This window comes from Dipodomys merriami, unplaced genomic scaffold, assembly GCF_024711535.1.
Source record: "Dipodomys merriami isolate MVZ:Mamm:240054 unplaced genomic scaffold, mDipMer1.0.p SCAF_9, whole genome shotgun sequence".
NCBI classification, from domain to species: Eukaryota; Metazoa; Chordata; class Mammalia; order Rodentia; family Heteromyidae; genus Dipodomys; species Dipodomys merriami.
The window spans coordinates 22785860-22801789 of NW_027206512.1; the positions used below are offsets into that span (position 1 = coordinate 22785860).

At 33.7% G+C, this 15930-nt stretch overlaps 1 protein-coding gene across 6 annotated transcripts in view; it reads left to right on the plus strand.

The window, feature by feature from the left end:
• The window catches only part of Ankrd17 (ankyrin repeat domain 17), a 136884-nt gene that overhangs the window by 63197 nt on the left and 57757 nt on the right, over positions 1–15930 (plus strand). For 4 of the 6 annotated variants that reach the window (XM_070012419.1, XM_070012417.1, XM_070012420.1 and 1 more), the window contains exons 6-15: positions 372–605; positions 2816–2910; positions 4299–4536; positions 6474–6665; positions 6950–7059; positions 8606–8693; positions 10399–10526; positions 10716–10859; positions 11587–11689; positions 13132–13884. In XM_070012419.1, coding sequence (XP_069868520.1) covers positions 372–605; positions 2816–2910; positions 4299–4536; positions 6474–6665; positions 6950–7059; positions 8606–8693; positions 10399–10526; positions 10716–10859; positions 11587–11689; positions 13132–13884 — 2085 coding nt within the window. The remainder of the gene's footprint in view (positions 1–371; positions 606–2815; positions 2911–4298; positions 4537–6473; positions 6666–6949; positions 7060–8605; positions 8694–10398; positions 10527–10715; positions 10860–11586; positions 11690–13131; positions 13885–15930) is intronic. The other 2 variants (XM_070012422.1, XM_070012423.1) reach the window with 1 other exon arrangement.

The following is a 15930-nucleotide window of genomic DNA, read 5'->3' on the forward strand; positions in this document are numbered from 1 at the left end:
AGCCAGCCTGGGCAGGAACATCCATGAGACTCTTATCTCCAAAAACCACCAGAAAAACAGAAGTGGCACTGTGGCTCAAGTGGTAGGGTGCTCTCCTTAAGCTGAAGAGCTCAGGGACAGTGCCCAAACCCAGAGTTCAAGATCCACGACCCACCAAAAACAAAAAAGTACCTGCCTACGTATGTGAATCTTTCAATGTAAATCTTTTAAGGATTACTTTTTTTTTTACAAAACAAAAACTAAACACGCAAAATATTTATTTATATTTATTAGGATTACAGTCTTATCAGTCTTCTTAATGTAAAGTAAATGCTGTGGGTGTTTCTGTTGCTTTATGCTGATTTCTCTTTTTGTATTCCTTATTAAAATAGGCAATACAGCATTGACATATGCTTGTGCTGGAGGCTATGTAGATGTTGTAAAGGTGCTCTTGGAATCCGGTGCTAGTATTGAGGACCATAATGAAAATGGTCATACTCCTCTTATGGAAGCTGGAAGTGCTGGACATGTAGAAGTAGCCAGATTGCTGCTAGAAAATGGGGCTGGCATTAATACGCATTCCAATGAATTTAAGGAGAGTGCCCTTACATTAGCATGTTATAAAGGTACAGTATATACTTCTCTAAAGCATAAGTTTTAAAAACATGAAATTACATTGTTTTGATGTTTTAAAAATCTTGTTTTTTTAGTTAAGGGTAAGATAGCAATTGTGATATGGAATTGAATGTATTTATTTTATTATTTTTAAGTAGTTGTAGAAAGGAATTGCTGTTAAAGCAGTTAATGAATAAAATGGATCTTGCTCAATGTCATCCCTTCCAACATTATTACCTTCTCAACTCATTCCCTCACTTTTTCTTTTCCTTTTCCTTTTTTTTTTTTTTTTTTTGGTCAGTGTTTGGGCTTGAACTCAGGGCACTGTCCCTGAGCTTCTTTTGTTCAAGGCTAGCACTGTACCACTTGAGCCACAAAGCCACTTCCAGCCTTTTCTGTTTATGTGATAGGAATTGGGCTTTCATATATGCTAGGCACTCTACCACTAAGCTACATTCCCAACCCTCACTTTTTCTTAATGTGTAGAATAAACATTGAAATTTTTACTGCACTCCCTCACTTCTTTATTTTTAATTTAATTTTAAGGGTGATGTACAAAGGGATTAGAGTTACAGAAGTAAGGTAATGAGTACATTTGTCAAGCATTATTACCCCCTCCTTCATTTTCTTCTACTTTCCCTCCCCTCCACCAAGTTGTAATGTTCATTTCCAACATTGTTACTTGTCCCTCACTTTTTTTTCTTCATTGGTCTACCCCCCTTCCCTTCACACCCCACTCTTTCCCTTTTAAGTACTCCTATCAAAGACTTCCCTATGAGGGATGAAATGAAACTATTACAGGAAGGTGTTGGAGAAACATTAGGACTCCTTGGCAAGGCAGGAACTTTCAGAGTAAAGGTCCAGAAGCACAGCAAATCAAAGAAAGATTTAAAAAATAGGACTGCATCAAACTAAAAAGTTTCTACATGCAAAAGACATAGCTAACAAGCTAAAAATTAGCCTATACAATGGGAGATTTTTGCCAGATGCACATCAGACAGTTGGCTATTTTACAGAGTATACAGAGAACTTAAAATTCTAACTCCAAGGAATCAATAACCCAATTAATAAATGGGTAATAAGCTAAATATTGTTTTTAAAAAATGTTTATGTTTAATATGCAAATGTTTAAAATACAGAGCTAATATACAGTTGATCCAGTTTTATTAGAAAATTATTTAATTTTAATGAACTAAATTTTGTTGTAGTTTTTCATGTGGGAACATTTTTATTTGGTTACAAATCACTTAGTTCATTCCAAATAAAGCTGGGTCAGATAGAGAAGTTATTTTTTTTCTTACATAGTCTTTTTGTAATATATTTTACTCTGCTTTTTTAACCACTGAATATTTGAACTTAAACATAGGGTTTATTTGAAACAATACAGAAGTTGTGTGTGTATCTCAGTGAATATATTTGTTTATAGATAAGTAGAAATTAAATTTATATTGTTTCATAAACATGCAGATCCTAATTTACAATAAGTAGATTACCCCTGAAAATTTCCTTGGTTACTGAAATTTCAAATATATTTCCTCATAGAAATAGTTTTGAAAACTACCTTATTCTGTGGCATAAGTAAAATAAGTAGGGCATGCCTGTGTTCCTAAAATGTTACAAACAGGGTATTTCAGATGTTCAAACATGGCATCTTTGTTTACCTACAGTAGAAATTATAATGGAGGTCATTTCTTAGGGCAGAAGTACAACTTATTTAAAAGTTTAGGAAGTGGCACTGTAGCTCAAGCGGTGGAACGCTCGCCTTGAGCTGAAGAGCTGAGGGACAGCACCCAGCCCCAGAGTTCAAGCCCCATGACCGACAAAAAAAAAAAAAAAGCTTATTTAAAAGTTGTAGCTGGGTTCCCATGACTCATGAGCACCTGTAATCCTAGCTACTCAGGAGCCTGAGATCTGAGGATCACAGTTCAAACCTGGGCATAAAAGTCCCTGTGACTCTTCACTCAAATTAACCACTGAAAAACCAGAAGTGGAGCTGTGGATCAAAGCAGTAGAGTGCTAGCCTTGGACAAAAGAGCTCAGAGACAGTGCTCAGTCCCTGAGTTCAAGCCCCCAAATTGACCCCCCCCCCAAAAAAATTGAGGGTAGCTCATAGTTGACTTTAGTATTATGCTTAATATTTAATCATAAGTAAAGACCACTGTGTTGTAAAAAGATTTTTTAAATGAATTATCTGAGTAATCTTAACACAATTTTGGTTTAGGTCATTTAGAGATGGTGAGATTTCTTTTGGAAGCAGGAGCTGATCAAGAGCATAAAACAGATGAAATGCATACTGCTCTAATGGAGGCTTGCATGGTAAGATTGGTGAAGTATATACATAAAATAATGTTTTTATGTTAAATAGTGAGACAAAAGATTATCATAAACTTATTGTGAAGTGGAACCCTAGTTATCTGAATTACCAATAGTTTTAAGTTTCTTTAATTTAAATTAAATATTTTCTAAAGATTTATAATACAAGCTGCAATTCCTTAGCTCTCAATCCTTTGCTGATGTTTTAGTTGGTACAGAAGTGATTTTTTTAAAAGATTGGTCAGTGACATTAAAGGAACAATGTCTAGAGTATCTATACTATATTATGTACAGTATATACCTCAAACCAATAAGATAAAGGAATATTTGTATAGTAGTTTTTGTGGTGCATAATTCCTTCTCTGTGTGGTCTTTGCTGAACCCTGAAGGGTTTTTTTTTTTAATTGTACCTTAGAATTGTACTTGAGAGTAGATCATAATAGACAAAGATGAGAATAAAATCGTAGCTATATTTATGAGAATAACATGTCAAAGATTGTAAAAGAACCCAGATGAATTTGTAATTTCTTGTCTCAACTTTAATTCAAAAATTATTATTAAAAGGTTGTTGGATTTGATTTACTGATTTTTAAAGATACTATAAAGTGATCATTTAATAATTGAATTATTTTGTCATAGTCTTTATTATTACCTAAATACTTGTCTTTTTGAGCAAACATAAGTCTTCATCTACAAAGTGAAGATAATACCTTTCTCTTGGGTTCTTGTGAGTACTAAATGAGATAATTTCCATAAAACACCTAAATGACAATACCATTTTTAACAATTTTCTGTGGTGATGAAAAATAGGTATTACTGTTACTCTATCAGAAAATCTATGTATAGAATTTTTTGGTTATTTTTTAATAAGATATGTTATTCTGAAAACCTGCCAAATGTACACTGAAATTAAATTTTGTAAATAAATGAAAGATAGCTGGATGTCATAACACACATGTTGGCCTACGCTGCATAGTGAGTTTCAGGCTAGTCTGGACTATGTAGCAAGGCTCTCTCTTTGGAGAGACGGTATTAGTTGACAAAGTGACCTGGATAATGTAATGAGACAGGTGCAGATACCTGGCTGGAATAATATGATGTATCTATGAAGTAATAAATAGAAGATAAAGAAGTTTATTTAAAAAATGAATAGAAAAGTTTATTGAAGGAAAAATAGAATCGACCACAAGTTCTTGAGGTTACCAGTACTTAAGTAATCTGTGATAAAATTAACTGCATAGTAAAATATTGTTTTCTTCAACTGCTAAATGTAGATTTATTCTTATTTAAATGAAGGTTAGTAAACTTGATTGTATAATAATTGAGAAATTTCAGAATTTTCAAGATGTTTTTAATGGGGATTTAATTCTTGTTAATTGCATTATGATTAGGATGGCCACGTTGAAGTAGCTAGGTTACTTCTTGACAGCGGTGCCCAAGTAAACATGCCTGCTGATTCATTTGAGTCACCACTGACTTTGGCTGCCTGTGGTGGGCATGTGGAACTTGCAGCCTTACTTATTGAAAGAGGAGCTAGCCTGGAAGAGGTCAATGATGAAGGTTATACACCTTTAATGGAAGCAGCTCGTGAAGGACATGAAGAAATGGTGGCCTTACTTCTAGGACAAGGTAACCAAATCAGTCAAGACACTAAAGCATAAACCAAACATAAGAGCAAAATTTTTATAAATTTGTTGAATTTGAATATTTTATCACTCTTGTAGATTTGCAGTGAAATGTTGGTATCCAGACTTACAAAGTAGTTACCATAAACGTGGCTCCCATATTGTTAAACAAAATCAGATAGACTTTAATATAGCAGAGAAGTGTTATAGGCATGTGTAGTATGAATAACAAAGAGAAGTAAACAGAACTGGACCTGGTATAGGGGATACCATAAGATCCAATGTTTGTCAAGCTGATAATGTTGAGGGAATTCTTTGAATTCTTACTAATAAATAATAGAACTAACGTTTCATACAATAATATGAGAAACACTGCCATAATGACTAATGAGAATGAAAGGCTACTTGTGTGTACACCTATAATCCCAGGACTTAGGATCTTGATTTTTTTGTTTTAGACTATGGTTAGAAACCGGCCTGGTTACATAGCAAGACCTGTGTTTAGACAAAAAAGAAAAACAATGAAAAAACAAGACATATAAGAAACTGGGAACAGTGAAACAATTTACTTGTTAAAATATCTTAAGTCTAGAAATAATTCTCGAACAGTAGAGGTAATTCTAATTAAATATATATACACATGTGAAATGGTAAAATCCTTTGGTAACTTACATAGAAACAAAAAAAGTGATAGAAGAGTAAAATGGGTTCCTTTGTGGTAGTGAGTTACAATTAGAAGGGCAAAAAGTAAATGGAGGGTGAATATAGTTGAGGTATTTTGTTTACACCTGAAAATCAAAACAGTGAAACCTATTGAAATGAAACCTATTGAAATTGTTTTAAGAAGAGGATATTAAGAGAAAGTGAAGAAAAGATAGGAGGTTGGTGAGAGGTATATTTATGTGCTTGTGTAGAAATGTCACAGTGTACAGTTAATATATAGTAATAATTTTTAAAACAATTTTTCATATTTGTACAAAATTCAAGAGGAATGACATTGGCTTTTATTTAAAGGCTATCTTGACTAGAATTTGAAAAGCACAGATTTTAGAGCAGTTTTCATAGGTTTGAATCTACATAGAAATTTTGTACAAGTTTCTAACCTTTGGCTCCTTTCTAATCTAAGTTTGCTGTTTGAGATGGATTAGAATATAGATAAGTGGATGTATGGGCACATGCGCATATATAAGACAAGCTCTGGCTTGTAACATAGTACAATGCTAAGTGTTAGCTGTGGAGATTATGGTAGTAGAGATGATGGTAATGTTATTGTGGGCAAATTAATTAACCTCACGTTTTTAATTGTACAACTGATAGGCATGACTAGCCAACGAATGAAAGAGTTAGGCATTGAATTCAAGTTCTGATCTTAGACCAAAAAAAGAACTTAGCTGATAATACCTCAACAATGTATAAAATACTTAGAATATTGCATGACAAATGACAGGAGCTTCTTATTACTTTTAGTTGTTGTTTGTGGAGCTTGAACTCAGAGCCCGGGTGCTGTCCTTGAGCTCTTTTGCTCAAGACTAGCACTTTACTACTTCAAGCCATTGTGCTACTTCTGGTTTTCTGGTGGTTAATTGAAGGAAAGAAAGAATCTCATGGACTTTCCGGCTTGAGCTGGCTTTGAACTGTGGTCCTCAGATCTCAGCCTCATGAGTAACTAGGATTATAGGCATGAGCCACCAACACTTTACCATATGACTTGTATCTCTGACTAAACAAATATTTCGGCTATGTCATTTAAAATGTGGACTTGTGAATGTGGTTTGATTTTTTATTAATGGTGTATTTTAAACTTTATTTTAAACCTCTTAAGAATAGGGGACAAATTCTTCTTAGTATAGTAATATAACATGATTATGAGATAGTTAATCGTATTTTGTTTATGTCTGAAATAAAATAATGAACGTACTTTCATTTGAATCTCTATTTTAGGTGCAAATATCAATGCACAGACAGAAGAAACTCAAGAAACTGCCTTGACTCTAGCTTGCTGTGGAGGTTTTCTGGAAGTGGCAGACTTTCTCATTAAGGCAGGAGCTGATATAGAACTAGGCTGTTCTACCCCTTTAATGGAAGCTGCTCAAGAGGGTCATTTGGAATTAGTTAAATACTTACTAGCTGCGGGTATGTATTTTGTATTTGAGAGTTCCTTTTTCCATGAAGAAAAAAATTTCAGTAGTGCAAATTATTCTGTTGGAACTGAATTATGTGCAGCTTAAATTTCAGTTTCTGTTTGTGATTAATTTTTTTCTTTTTTTAAAAGTTGCTGAAAGCATTCTCTTCCTAGAAATGGATAAGGCTATTTTTATGTAACTTCAGAAATTTTAGATTATCTTCTAGAAGTAGCCTATGTTTATTTATGCTGTATGATTCTCTTATTAAGCATAAAATTTTGCTAACTGCTACAGGAGCTAATGTTCATGCAACAACAGCAACAGGAGATACGGCACTAACATATGCCTGTGAAAATGGTCATACTGATGTAGCAGATGTCTTACTTCAGGCAGGAGCAGATCTGGTAAGCTATTTAGTTTTAAATGTTTTTTCTTGTTTTCTTTGTATTTTTATCTTTGTTTGCTGAGTTTTGGCTCTTAGTCCTTGCATATGGTAGGACAAGTGTTCTATGACTAGACTATACTTCCACCCTTATTTTTAAAACCTTAATTTTTAAAATTGTTATTTAGCTGAGTGCCAGTGGCTTACTTCTATAATCCTGGCTACTTAAGAAACTTAGATCTTGACTATCTCAGTTCATGGCCAGTCTGGACAGAATACTTTAGAGATTCTCACCTCCAAAATGATCAGCACAAAGCTGGGCTGAAGGTATGGTTAAAATGATAGGATGCCACCCAAGTAAGTGGGAAGCTTATAAGTACAGTATTTTATGCCATTATTTTTTGTAATGCTATTTTTTTCTACATTGGAAAGAGAAATTTTTCTGTTACACATTTTAATACATATTTTCCTTAAGAATTTACTTAGCTATTTTAGAAAACTTGCTGTATGTTTGCAATGTTAACGATGTTAAGAACCTTATTTAGTTTAAAAAGTATTGAAAACAGTCAATAATAGTCCTTTCCCCCTTAATTAAGTTGTAATTTAATAAAGGAAGGTAAAACAGATACTGTGATTAGATATATAAAATCAATTATATGAAAATGTCATGTCTGTGAAATATACAGCAGCCAAGCATCTGTGGCTCATGCCTATAATCCTAGCTACTGAGGAGGCTGAGAGCTGAGAATTGACTTTCAAAGCCAGCCTTGGCAGGAAACTCTGTGAGACTCTGATCTCCAATAAACCACTCAGAAAACCAGAAGTAGAGCTGTGGCTTAAGTGGTAGAGCACTTGCCTTGAGCTGTAGAGCTGAGGGACAGCACCCAGGCCTAGAGTTCAAGCCCCATGATCTACAAAAAAAAAAAGAAAGAAAGAAATATACAGCAATGTAATAATTACTGGTTGCGTAATTAGTAGCAGTAAACCTAACAGTTTAAAAGAACAATCAAGAATACTTAGCCAGGTGCTTGTGTAATATATAAATTATATACTTAATTTTTGGACATAGATATTTATTACTATAAGTCCTAAAGTTTTCTCATAGGATTCACAATTGCTCAATCCTATACATTCTCTTTTTTTTATATTCTTTAGAAAACTCTTAATCATTATTTACAATATTTTTTATTATTAACCTTATTGTTCTTAAAGTTGTCTGTAAGGTGAAGGAAATGATGAACATACAGAAATTTATACCAAATATAAGGAATATTACTTGGATTGGTAAAGGCAAACTAGAATGCCATCCATATATATTACTCCATCTCTGATCTATTTTATAGGGAGAGGAGGAACTACAATATGTATTTAGATTACCACTAAGCCTGGTTACCCCCAATTTTAAATGATTATTTCTGCAAAATGTGTTTTTAATATGATAGACTTTTAAAATATATTTCTAAATTGACTTGAAAAAGTGCTGTTTTATGAATTTATTTGATTTTCATTAAGAATAGTTATTCTCCAGCAATGACATATAAATTAAATTTGTATTTTTCCCAAAACAGGAGCATGAATCTGAAGGTGGGAGAACTCCTTTAATGAAAGCTGCAAGAGCTGGTCATGTTTGCACTGTTCAGTTCTTAATTAGTAAAGGTAATATGAAATTACTTTTCTTTCTTTCCCCTCCCCTAAAGTCGCTTATGGCATCTAGAGCTTTGAAGAGAGGTAAAAAAGATAAATGATGAATAGATAGTTGATAATAGTCTTGTAACACAACAGTTGTTTCAAGTTTTCAATCTTGCTGTAAAATTATTCTACAAATGAAAATTTCTCTTTTTTAACCTTTTAAGATAGGTATAGTCCATGTTCATGTGTTACAATATTAACTTGACATAGGGATTTTGATATTTCTGTTACTTAGAAATTTGTAACAGGTTTCTTTTGGCCTAAGATTTTTTTTCTCCATAATTATAGAGAGAGATGGTTATAAATGTATCTCAACAAATGTTCAAAATTGAAATTGTATGATGGCAAAATGCATGAGAATTTTCATTCTTGATAATTCTAGTTTGAATACCAAAGACCTACTGACCTAAGTAAAATAATTTTTCAGTATGAGTTTATTGCATTCTTTTATCACATTAAAGATTTCACTTTTTTCCTTTTTTTTGACAAAAGTTTGGCTATAAATAACTTTTAGGTTAAAATATATTATTTTATCAAAATCACAAAGGAAACAAATTTATATGAGAATAGTTAGAAATTCTGTTTATACAAAATTACTGGTCATTATCGCAGACATTTTGGTCCTTAGTACTTATAAGTATACATTTGTGATACTTTTTTTCTTTTTTTTTTTTTGTACAAAAAATAGAATATTCTTTATTGTTGATAATGTTAAGCTATTGTGCAGAATCCTTGTTGTGGTGGGAAAATTGAACTTGAACTTTTCTAGGTTTCTTTTTTTTTTAAGTTCTTTTTTTTATTGTGAAAATACTATACAGAGGAGTTACACTTACATGGGCAAGATAATGAGTACATTTCTTAGTTTTAAAGTTCGTTTTCGACATAACGACTTGTACATTTCATTGTTGCAATGGGTCCACCTGTGTAATACTTTTTTTCAAGAGTAGAATAATGTCAAGATGCATTGTATTCATAAACTGATGTTGAGTTGAACCTCCTTTGTACAACTAATTAAAGATAATATAAAATTTAAAAAATGGAGTATTGTATATCGTTACTATCCTCTCTTTTAGGTTTAATTTAATTATTTTGATTTTACTTTCTTTCTGCTATTTTATTTACATTTGGCCCATTACCTAGCACAGTTATCCAAATCAAATATTCCCAAATTACAACAGGGATGGGGGGAGGGGTAGAAAGGAGTTACAAATAAATAATAATTATGATAATTTCTAATGTAAAAAAGAGATGATATTATGCTTGTTTTCTATTCCTTGTTCATTCTTTATATATTTAGCCAATATGAGTAATGTGGCTTAATTTCTGTTGCTTTTAAGCTATCTTTTCTAAAGCAGAACTGAACATGTAAATGAAGTTTTGTACTTTATACATTTTTAATATAGTTGCTTAGGAATAATGCAATTGTTCCCAATTAAAATATAATTATTTTTCTGATACATGTGAGCATAATATTTCATTTTTATCTGGGATTAACTTTAGGATAATTCAAAGTGGCTGAGGGCAATTGATAGGGGTTTATTTGAATTTGAGATAGGCTGTGTGTTTGTATTTATTGAAGCTGAGTAATGGATGTATGGGACTTCCTTCCACTATTCACTTTATGATTTTAAGCAAAAACATTACAGTGATTTTTCTGTCTTTTCTGATTTAGGAGCAAATGTGAATAGAACCACAGCTAATAATGACCATACAGTACTGTCCCTGGCTTGTGCAGGTGGTCATCTAGCAGTCGTAGAACTACTCTTGGCTCATGGGGCAGACCCTACACACCGTTTAAAAGTATGTAACTGAGGTGTTCCAAGCAGCATTATAAATTCATTCCTTCACTCTTAATCCTCACAGAATATCATGTAGAAGTTACATTTTTAGTCCATTCTGACTATTTTTTCATGTTTTACTATTAAAGTTTTTTTTAACTAAATGTATATCTGTAAGCTAACTTTTTTTCCTCTTTATTCATTCTTTTAGGATGGCTCAACTATGTTGATAGAAGCAGCAAAAGGTGGTCATACAAGTGTTGTTTGCTATCTTTTAGACTATCCTAATAACTTGCTTTCAGCCCCTCCACCAGAAGTCACTCAGTTAACGCCTCCGTCTCATGATTTAAATAGGGTAAGATTCAAACTTAAGCATTTTGTATTATGTCTTCTTTTTCTCTTTTTTGTGTATACTTTATTTGACTAGATTGACTATTTGGGGTTAGAAAATGTATTTTTCTTTATAACTATATAGTGATTACATTCTACAAACATCTGTAACATATTTTAGGCTGGTACAATTTTGCTTTACCTTTTTACTAAGGTCAGTATAGCAACTTGAATTCAAAACTTATTCTCAAAAAGAATGCTATTGCGGTTGCTCAGTGGCAGGGCACATGATTAGTATGTATAAGGCCGTAGTGTTAAGTTCCTAACACACACAAAAAAAGAATTTTTGATACCAACATATTTTTAGAAAATATGTCATTGTCACATTAAAGATCCCTCAATATATCTATAACGTTTTGTTTTGTTTTGTTTTTTGGTTGTTCGTGGGCTTGAACTCTGGTCCTGGGTACTGTCCTTAAGCTCTTCAGCTCAACATGAGTGTTCATTCTACCACTTGAGCCACAGCGCCACTTCCTGTTTTTTTCTGGTGGTATATTGGCAATAAGAGTTTCATGGACTTTCCTGCCTGAGCTGGCTTTGAACCACGATCCTCAGATCTTAACCTCCTGAGTAGCCAAGATTACAGGCGTGTGTGAGCCACCAGTGCCCGGCCATAACATTGTTTTTTAGCATAGTATTTAATGAATTATGTAGGAAGGGAAGATGTAATCAATGAGTGTCTTTTGTCTTAGGCACCTCGTGTACCAGTTCAAGCACTGCCCATGGTTGTACCACCCCAGGAGCCTGACAAGCCACCTGCCAATGTTGCCACTACTCTTCCCATCAGGAATAAAGGTCAGTTATACTTCTAAAGACTATTTTGTACATTAATTCCCCCACACACACATCCCCAGCTTAAACAAAGCTAGGCAGTTAAAATTATTTTTCTGCCAAAATGAATTTTACAAAGTTGGAATAATTCAAGAATTTCTGACCAGTTAAAAAAACATGTAATTATGAGTGAAGATAGTTATTGACACTATATGTGCCAGAATTAAAAGTGTTAGCAAGAGAAATTCAAATGGTCATTTTTGATAGAATTCTGGTTATCCATGATTTCCTCTAACAATTTTCATTCATGTTAATCTGGGATTATGGGGTGATATTTTCATAAAATATTTACTTAATCTTGTAGTGATGTAAGACATAAAGATTAACAAGTTGGATCAAATATTAAATTTTATTTTAAAGTAGCTGGTTTAACATAGATTTTTATATATGAATACCTTTCCTCAACCAATAATTAAAAGTTATTTGAGATGTACTTGTTCATTTCTCTAGAATTCTGAGGTCCATATTTGATTTGTGGATGTTACACCATGCATGTTCTTAAGTTATGTCCCGAAACATTATACCTACCAGTTTAAATCTGTTTTTTTAAAGTTTACTTGAAGAACCACTGCAGTTTTTATATTTTGCTTTTGGCTACCTATATTGTTTTACCAACAAAAATACTAAGTTATTTCCACCAACTCCTTTCAGTCACTACTACCAACTTAAAGCCTTGGTACCTTTTTCAATTGGTTGCTAAATCTGTAGCCAGTTCAGTCCATTCGCCTGGCTGTCAGAAGATACAGAGGATGGCATAGTCCAGCATCTCTTCCGGGGAAACTGAATCCCAGTTCTCTATTGGCCAGATAGCTGTGTGGATATGTGAATTTATATCTTAAAACAGTCTTGGAGATGATAGACCCCCCCCCCCCCAACAAAGACATAAAATTAGTTGGTTTTTAATTTCTTGGTACTTCTTAGTAGTTTGGGCACTCTTGGTGTGTATGTGTGTGTGTTAAAAGGACAGACTAGTAAATGTGGAAAAATCTTAACTTAGAGGTCTAAGTTTTCTCTACACTGTAATAATTTAGCATTATTTCTCTGTTCTTATGGTGAGTTTTTACACCTTTATGATCATATGAAATACCTACACATAATCTTAGATTTTACTTTAATTGCACCACTTAGATATCACAGACCTACATCCTTCTATTGTCTAAATTTAGCCATGTGATAATTTTTAAATTATGAAATTGATTTTCAGAGATTACTCTATGCACATAAAATACATACATTTTATATTGATAAAGAAGGTGAATTTGTTTTTAAGTCCTTAAAGGTACATTTTCACCTTCTGTGGATATGATAACTTGGTGCATAACTGTTGGCACTAAACCTCCCAACAGTAACTCTGTAATGAGGATGCCATTCATGTGCACTTCTGAGGGGGTTTCTTTTTCACACAGCTGCTTCTAAACAAAAGTCCAGCAGCCATTTGCCAGCAAACAGCCAGGATGTACAGGGTTACATCACCAATCAGTCTCCAGAGAGCATTGTAGAAGAGGCTCAGGGAAAGTTAACAGAACTGGAACAGAGGATAAAAGAAGCCATAGAAAAGAATGCACAGCTGCAATCCTTGGAACTGGCTCATGCTGACCAACTTACCAAGGAGAAGATCGAGGAACTGAATAAAACAAGGGAGGAACAAATTCAGAAGAAACAAAAGATTCTGGAGGAACTACAGAAAGTAGAACGAGAGTTACAACTGAAAACTCAGCAGCAGCTTAAAAAGCAGTATCTAGAGGTTAAAGCGCAAAGAATTCAACTTCAACAGCAACAGCAACAGTCTTGCCAACATCTGGGACTACTAACTCCTGTTGGAGTTGGAGAGCAGCTTTCGGAGGGAGACTATGCACGGTTACAACAAGTGGATCCTGTTTTGCTTAAAGATGAACCCCAGCAGACTGCTGCTCAGATGGGTTTTGCACCAATCCAGCCTCTGGCGATGCCTCAAGCTTTGCCTCTGGCAGCAGGTCCCTTGCCTCCAGGGTCCATCGCAAACCTTACAGAACTTCAAGGAGTGATAGTTGGACAGCCAGTACTGGGCCAAGCACAGTTGGCAGGGCTGGGGCAAGGAATTCTGACAGAAACACAACAAGGGTTAATGGTAGCCAGCCCTGCTCAGACCCTCAATGACACGCTGGATGACATCATGGCAGGTGGGTTTATATTGTTATGAGCAGGTATCAAATATGATTGCTTAAGGCTAGTAAGAGTGTGCCAGAATTTTTTCCATTACCGAACTTGAGAACTACTTTTGGACTCTTGACTCATTTATATCTTTAGAAATACTAGTTCAATCTAAGAAGTCCTCTGATGGATTCAGGTCAAATTAAATATTGGTTCATACAGTACAAGTGACTGAAGCTTTCTGGCTTTGCAGAGTAGTCTGGGTTTTTCAGTAGTGAGGTTGATAATTTGCTTTTTACTTTTGCTTTTTTTTCCTTTTAAGTTCAGAACTCTGAGATTGAATTTTGGCTTTTTTTCCTTCTGTTTTTACACCAATAACCTGGAAAAATGATAGAAGTTCAAGCTCAAAACTAGTAGGACATAACAGGGAGCTTTTTCGTGATCAAAAATACTTTATGTCCTAATGTACCAGACTTCAGACTTGATGGATACTTAAAAACAGACAAGCAAAAACACCTTTACAACATTAATAAAGTACCAAACCAAGTAGAGTTTCAGTATACTGTAATTCAGTGGTTTATTCCCTGTGAATGTTAATGTGTAGTCTCTAACTGTATTATGGGAAGTTGCGGTCCCTGACAGTATGATAGATGATGCCTTATTTTTGAATATGTGGCCAGAAAAATGTTACTTCGTTGTTATTATTTGTTTCATTGGCAAGAACTATTCATAACGTTGTTTTAATGCTGATAGTTTAGAGTGTTTACTTTCTCTGAATTCTGTAGCAAAAATGGGATAAGATTTCCTAGTTTCATAGGAATGTTATACTGAAAAAAGAATTTGCTTTCTTGAATGAAAGGAAAAGAACAAAGGGAGTAAATAGTTGAATTTTGATCATTTTCTTCTCTTTATTCCACCTTTTTATTTACTGGTCTGTACTTACATGATTGACTTTTTCTGATTTTTAAATCATTTTGGTATTATGTGTTATGATTAGATTACACATAATAGAATAAGTAAAAGGAAGTAAACTAGTGAGGATTAGTTTATATTGATGTTAATCTCCCAGACCCAATTTAATATTGTCTCATCAGCACAAACATGTGAAATGAATAATCTGTCCAATCTTAAGGATCATATAACCACATTAGAAAAAGTTGAGGACTGAGGTATTGTTCAAGTAGTAGAGGCTCTGAATTTAGCAATCATGAGGCCCTGAATTTCTTGGTACAACCAAGAAAAAGAAAGCGCTAATAATGGGAAAAAATGCTATAATAATTATGTATTGATAAGTATAAGACTTGCCTATAAACTTGAAAACTGTTTCTGCTTACTGCTAGCTGGTTAAAGAGTAAAATTAAATATTTTCAGATATTTGAACAAATTCTAATTTGACAGTATGATTGTGGCCCATTAACCTAGATCCAAAAAAATAAAAGATTAAGATAAGTTATGAGTTAAGTTACTCTAGCAGTCAAAACAAACTAAGGCTGTCTATATAGTTAAATATTACTTACCATTCAAATGAATGGACAGACATTCCATACTGAGTGTTGAAAATTTTTTTGATATCCTATTAGAGTTTGCTTGTTGTACTTGAGTATAATTGTCAAAAAGGATTTAGCAGTTACATAGATTTTTATGCTGATGAGAATTACCAGAATTTAGTGAAGTAGCTTTTTTTAAAATTTATATATATGCCCAGTCCAAATATCATTTCTGTATTGATAATTCTGTATGCAACAAAAATTTCAAAGAATATAACTTTTTAGGAAGTATGACAAATGCAGTGTGTGTGTGTGTGCGTGTGTGCACGTATGCGCGTGCACACGCATGTGTCTATGTGTGTGGTGTGTTTAGGTCCTATGGGCCTGCACTCTGTCCCTTAGCTCTTTTGCTCAAGGCTAGTGCTCTACCATTTGAGCCACAGATGAAAGTCTCATAGACTTTCCTGCCTGGGCTCTCTTTGAACCATGATCCTCAGATCTCAGCCTTCTGAGTAGGTAGGATTACAATGTGAACTACCAGTGCTGACCTAAATATACTTTTTAAAATAAATTGTACTCATTAAAGTT